This window comes from Rhipicephalus sanguineus, chromosome 4 (genome assembly GCF_013339695.2).
Source record: "Rhipicephalus sanguineus isolate Rsan-2018 chromosome 4, BIME_Rsan_1.4, whole genome shotgun sequence".
NCBI classification, from domain to species: domain Eukaryota; kingdom Metazoa; phylum Arthropoda; class Arachnida; order Ixodida; family Ixodidae; genus Rhipicephalus; species Rhipicephalus sanguineus.
This window is the reverse complement of record NC_051179.1, coordinates 165,420,324-165,426,323: the sequence shown is the minus strand read 5'-3', so window position 1 is coordinate 165,426,323 and position 6,000 is coordinate 165,420,324. Positions and strand designations below refer to the sequence as shown.

At 47.2% G+C, this 6,000-nt stretch overlaps 1 protein-coding gene across 1 annotated transcript in view; it reads left to right on the top strand.

Moving 5' to 3' along the window:
- Window positions 1–1,608: 1,608 nt before the first annotated feature.
- Window positions 1,609–6,000, top strand: part of LOC119390879 (serine proteinase stubble-like) — a 29,614-nt gene continuing 25,222 nt past the window's right edge. Inside the window, exon 1 of the mRNA XM_049415409.1 lies at window positions 1,609–1,619. Within this exon, the coding sequence (XP_049271366.1) occupies window positions 1,609–1,619 (11 nt within the window). The remainder of the gene's footprint in view (window positions 1,620–6,000) is intronic.

Here is a 6,000-nt window from a genome sequence, read left to right as displayed (position 1 = left end):
GGTGATTTTAAAGAATATTGGTGAAGCAATAGCCATTTCTCAAGGTAACACTATTTTACAAAGTACATGGGAATGTTGCATTAGACGGCCACGAACGGAGCGCCATAATTTATTGTGCTGCGGTTTTAAAGAATACTGGTGAAGCAATAGCCACTTCTCAAGGTAACACTACGACAGAGGCCTACTTTTATCTGTCTCTCCTTTTTGTTACTTTTTTCCATGCTTATCGACTTCCAATTTCGTTGCAGCATGCGGCAAAACCTATCTGCGGCATTCCAAGGTGATTGGTGGCCAAAACGCGAAGTTTGGCGAACAGCCGTGGCAGGTGAGATATATAGCTTCTTGTCCACAGATACACTAAACAAGTCATTAAAGCGACTGACAGCACGCTTTCTTTGTGCCCTACTCTGCATCTGATAATTTACGGGGTTTCGCTCGCGAAGACTGCGATATCATTATGATGCACGGCGCAGTGGGAAACTGGGAATAAGGTTAGACCACCTGGTGCTCTTCAACGCGCACATAAATCTAAGCACACGGGTGTTCTTGCATTTCGATCCCGATCAAAAACGGCTGCCGTGGCCGAGAGTCGAACCGGCATCCTCGAGCTGTCACAGTGATGGGCTGCTTGCGTGAAGTACTTCGCAATTTGGTTCAGTAATACTTGCTGCTGGGCGAGTTGCTTCATACTTTCAAGGGAAAAAATGGATGCGAACAAACTACTGACAAGGACGCAGAAGTACGTCCGTGTCTTCTGCGTCCTTGTCAGTAGTTTGTGCGCATCCATTTTTTGCCTTGCTAGTGATTCGTAATTGTTTGGTAATGGCCACTTAGATGTCTGACATATCAAAATTTAATTTCCCATTTACAAGCTTTCTTTGCAGTATCATTGGCGAACTGTCATGCAGAATGCATTCTGCAACTGGCGACAAAGCAACACCAAGTTTCTTAAGCTAGCGCTTACACCCGCGTGCTCACAGCTTTCTAGTCAATGCCGTGATCACACACAATTCAGAGCACTACAGTCGAACCCACATATATCGAACTCGCAAAAAAAAAACAGAAATTACTTCGATCTACGTATAATTGGATATAAAATTTTAAGGAACTTACCGTAATTTCGGCGCCAATTGTCGTGTGTAAGTTGGCTTCACGGTACTATTTTGCAATAAGCCCCGCCACGGTGATCTAGTGGTTATGGCGCTCGACTGCTGACCCGAAGGTCGCGGGATCGAATCCCGACCGCGGCGGCTGCATTTTCGATGGAGGCGAAAATGTTTGAGGCCCGTGTACTTAGCTTTAGGTGCACGTTAAAGAACCCCAGGTGGTCGAAATTACCGGAGCCCTCCACTACGGCGACTCTCATAATCATATCGTGGTTTTGGGACGTTAAACCCCAGATATTATTATTATTACTATTTTGCAATAATGCAAAGAAGGTGGCTTCACAGCAATACGCCGAGCTTTTTTTTTTTTTCGTTGTTTGAAGTCGGTTAAATACTGGGGCGAGTTATACGCGAGAAAATATGGTATCGATGTAATCAGCGCCTTAACACGTTTATACGCAGCTGTACGTACTCTCCCGGCGCCGGATGCCTCTAATCCGCCATGGCCCTAAGGTTGGCCTTTGTTTTTCAATGTGATATTCGGCGTGCTTCTTGAGATTCTGTGCGCAGACGCGACGTGTGAATTATTTTCCCTACCTTCGACTGCGTTGAATATTGCCAGCCTTGCGGAGGACAGCTAGGTTGTTCTGTTGTACGGCAGCCATTGCGTTAACAAAGGGGATGGACAAGGGAATGGCGATCCCGCACGACGGGTCGACGAGCGCGACAACGAGGAATCATGGCATAAAGCACGCTATGCCAAGCGGTAACTTTTACTCGGTGCGGCGGCCCGTTAATCACACCGTTCACTCTCCCAAATGGAGGCCGGAAGATCCCCTTCCGTGGAGAAAAGCCTACTCTTTGTGAGGAAAAGCCAACTTGTTGGGGTATTTTGCATTGCCCGATGTTCGTTATATCAAGTGTTCCGCCTACTTTTGTACGATGTAGCCCTAAATTTTCGTATGCATTGGAGTTGAAGGTTTGCCGTGTTCGAAAATAGTTCGGTGTAAAGGATAATTTCATTCAGCTGAGTTGGATGTAGTCGGGTTTGACTTCATAGGTTCACCCACCACCGTGGCCTAGTAGTTATGAAATAATGATGCCCGACTGCTGAACCGAAGGGCGCAGGATCGAATCCCGGCAATGGCGGCCGCATTTTCGATGAAGGCGAAAATGCTTGAGGTCCGTGTACTTAGATTTAGGTGTACGTTAAAGAACCCCTGGTGGTCGTAATTTGCGGAGCCCTTCACTGCGGCGTTCCTCATAATCATATTGTGATTCTGGGACGTTAAACCCGAAAACTATTATTATTACTGTATACGTACGACGGCGGAAACAGCGTGTAAGATAGATGGCTGCCGTCATGACGCATAAGTTCAGCGCCATGGACGAGCGCGAGGGGCACATTTTTTCAGTGCTCAAGCATAAGAAGAGCACGTTCTTAATGCGCATCATTCAGTTCAATGGCGTAGCCAGAAGTTTTTCGAAGAAGGGGGTGGGGGCTGTGGGCGAGAGGGATTTGAACACCCCACCCCCTCGTTACGCCAGTGTTTCAGCTAGTGTCAATTTCCCGTCCGATTAGCTAGCTCTTGATTAGCTCCCTCTCAGCATGTCCGTTCATGACTCGCCCCGTTTTGTAGAGCTGCTGTCTCGTCAAGATTCCTTATCATGGCTTCTTCGGTCGTCTGATCAGAAGATAATGCGTTCCTAGAGGGACAGAGAGAGAGAAAGGCTGAGTAAAAGGCAGAGAGGTTAACCAGAACAAAATGATTCGGTTTGCTGCCCTTGAAAAGAAGAAGCGTAGAAGAGTCGAGCGCAGACAGATATGCGAATGACGAATCGCGAAAATAGGCGCTTCTCTGACGCCGGAAGAAAGATCGGCGCCGCAATCGTTCACCGGAAATGACGCCGGGAACAAGACATCGACATTCAGCGAAGGCCGCTCCGCGCTACACGAGCATAGCACACCGAGGCTCACAAGGCATTTCGTGCTTCTTATATTTTTTTTAAAAAAGACCCCGACTCCGTCATTGAGAACCCTCTCCCCTTTGTAATACAGCTCTCAGAGAAGGTATTAGATTGGAAGAGGAGCAATACCGAAACGTTACGTTATAACTGTTAATAAAATGGTAAACTGTAGCTCGTTGTTATAATTGTTGGTAAAATGGTAAACTGAAAAAACTAAGTTGTTATATATTAGAGCAATAAATGTGTGTGCATGTGCGTGGTCGTTTCGTGTGTGTGTGTGTGTGTGAGAGAGAGAGAGACACGCTTTTCTGACACGGTTTAGTCACTTTGGTTGGGCTTCAAATGCGTTACCAACTTTATGTATCATTTTATGTCTACGCTTTATTACTCGGCTTTTAATGTCGCCGTTTGCTAACAACTGTACTGTTCGTGCTTTTTTATTTTTAGTTTCGTGGTTTTATATTCATTACTGCTCTTTTTTTGCAAGCTATCTGATCTTGTGCTAATATTTGTACGCGTTGCTTTGACACATATTTACGTATTTCTGCCTCTTCTGCTTGGGCCCTATTCTGGGACGGCAATATACCGATCACTTTAAAAAAGTACAATAAAAAGGGGCATATTACAATAAACTAAACACAGGGCCCCTTAGGCACTCATCTAGGACGATTCGAACGCGAAAGCCATACCGTAAGTGTATTTTTACTCGGCAATTTATGACACGCAAACGCCGCAAACACGAAGTGAACGCGCATCGAAGGACGCTTGAGAGTAACGCCGCTCATTTTATATATTTTTTAGTCACGCTAGCGTCACAAAGATGTGGTGAATGTGCGGCTTGCGCCGTTAGTCACTATCTTTTGGCTAATTTATCTCAGGCCGGCTCTTTCTTGGAGCTCACGTTCGCATAGACATAGAAAGCATACGTTCTCAAACTCGGTTCTGTCAAGCAACGTTTTAGGGTTCCGCGAGAGGCCATAATGAATACAACCCGCTCTAGTTTCAACCCCATTAACAAATAATTTATTTATTTAGACAAGCAAACTTGCATTGCATTTTACATTTAACGAAGCCATCGCACGCCGCATCCGCACACCGGCTGTCTGCGGGTAGCGAGAGCCCTCGTGGTAGCAGCACTAAAGACTCGTCGTCTAGCGCGCGCCATGAAACCTCCATGATTTGTGGAGGTTTCATGGCGCGCGCTAGACCACGAGTCTTTATTGCTACTGACAGAACGCGCGGAGCGCTGGTAATTTATGCTCTAGTAAGCGTTCAAACAAGTTCTAACGATATTAACGGGCACCTCGGCGCTTTACCCGTGGCTCATGGTGCGTCGGCGTTCACGTGGCACATTTTTCATACACGGTCCTTTGCCTGTGGTCAATGTCGGTTTTGTAATCAAAACACGCAACGAGCGTTTTGATGCGCGTAAGAGGCGTCGCCTTGTGCTGGCTGTGGGCTACACGAACCCACAGCACTTTACCCACAGCAGACACGAAGCGACACCTATATATTAACGGGGTATCGGTCGACGGCCGTTTCAATGTGCGCACGGTGAATGTGCGACTTTCTTGTTTTGCAAAAAATAAAACAGGCCTCTGTATGTCTGGCACGACTTGCGGAGGGGCGCGGGGGGGGGGGGGGGATCGCAAGTTTATGTATTATCGGGAGTTCTACATCAACGACCGGGTTTTTTTCGGCACTGCTGCACACCCAATGCCGGGTTTCTTTCTCTGTCCGTTATGCGGAAATTTTCTGTTAGCAATGCAGTAGGATGCTGTTAAGGACGTGTGAGCATCTTTATGAAGGATTATGTGATCAAAATAAAAGTAGCCTGCATTAAAAGCAATGAAATAGTTAACTAAATAACAAGTTTTAACAAAAAAACATGCCTGATCCCTCCGTCATCGGAATCGGTATGACAAGAAAGTGAAACGCGTCTTCACAGAAGTAGTGCTTATTGCGTAGTGATATATGAGAGCTTGTACAATGTCTATTCGTGTTTGGCAGCTATAGCACCGTTTGACGTGGATGCACCCATGTTGACAGCATGTCTCTATCGCGACGACTATCGCCCATGATTATGATTAAACCGTTGTGGTAGCTGACGGTGTGAACATATATTTGGACACAGCGAATCGTGAATGCCGCGTAAGGATGATATCAACAAGCTCGTAATCAACACTGGTACCCGGTATGCACTTCTTCAAAGCGTCGTCAATTAAGGAGAGAAACGGCACGGTGTGCGCTTTCTAGTAATGGGTAGCCGACGCCTGTGCTCATGCATACACTAACACTTCTTCTTGCAAATAAACAAACACTCGCCAAAGTTGCAACGAAAATAAGAATTTATGACGTTTCAAGACCACTACGTGTCTCTTGTTCACATACAAGCGTTAGAAGTTGGGCCGTGCCTTTATATGCGCTTCGCAACACACTGCGCTTCAGCAACACGGGAGGTCGAGGTTCGTAGCCTGAGCCGCAAACGCGTGCGTCCCGCTGGCTTCTGTCTCGCAGGCGCTGATCTCGCTCCACCAAGGCACGACATTCGCCCGTCGAAATCGCGTCCTTTCTGCAACGCGTATTGCAGCAGTTTTGTTAGTCGGTGCTCTCGCAATTGAAGCAGTCGGTGGCGGAGAAATCCCGTTGGTGCACGTGGAAGCTGCACTACTCCAATGAGCCGACGCACGCTAACACGAAGCGAAAGGCAAAGAAAGACCTTAACCAACGTAACTGCGTCAAGGGTGCCGCGGCGACGCCAGCGCGGCCAGTCCCTTCTCTGGTATCGAGACGCTGTAACCATGACCTCCGATATCACGTGCAATCTCGGAGTAAGCGCTAGTAAGTGTCGATCGTGAAACATAACTTCTTTTCACCTCTCACAGACGGCGGCACCGCCCCGCTCCGCCCGCCGCGAAAGAGAATG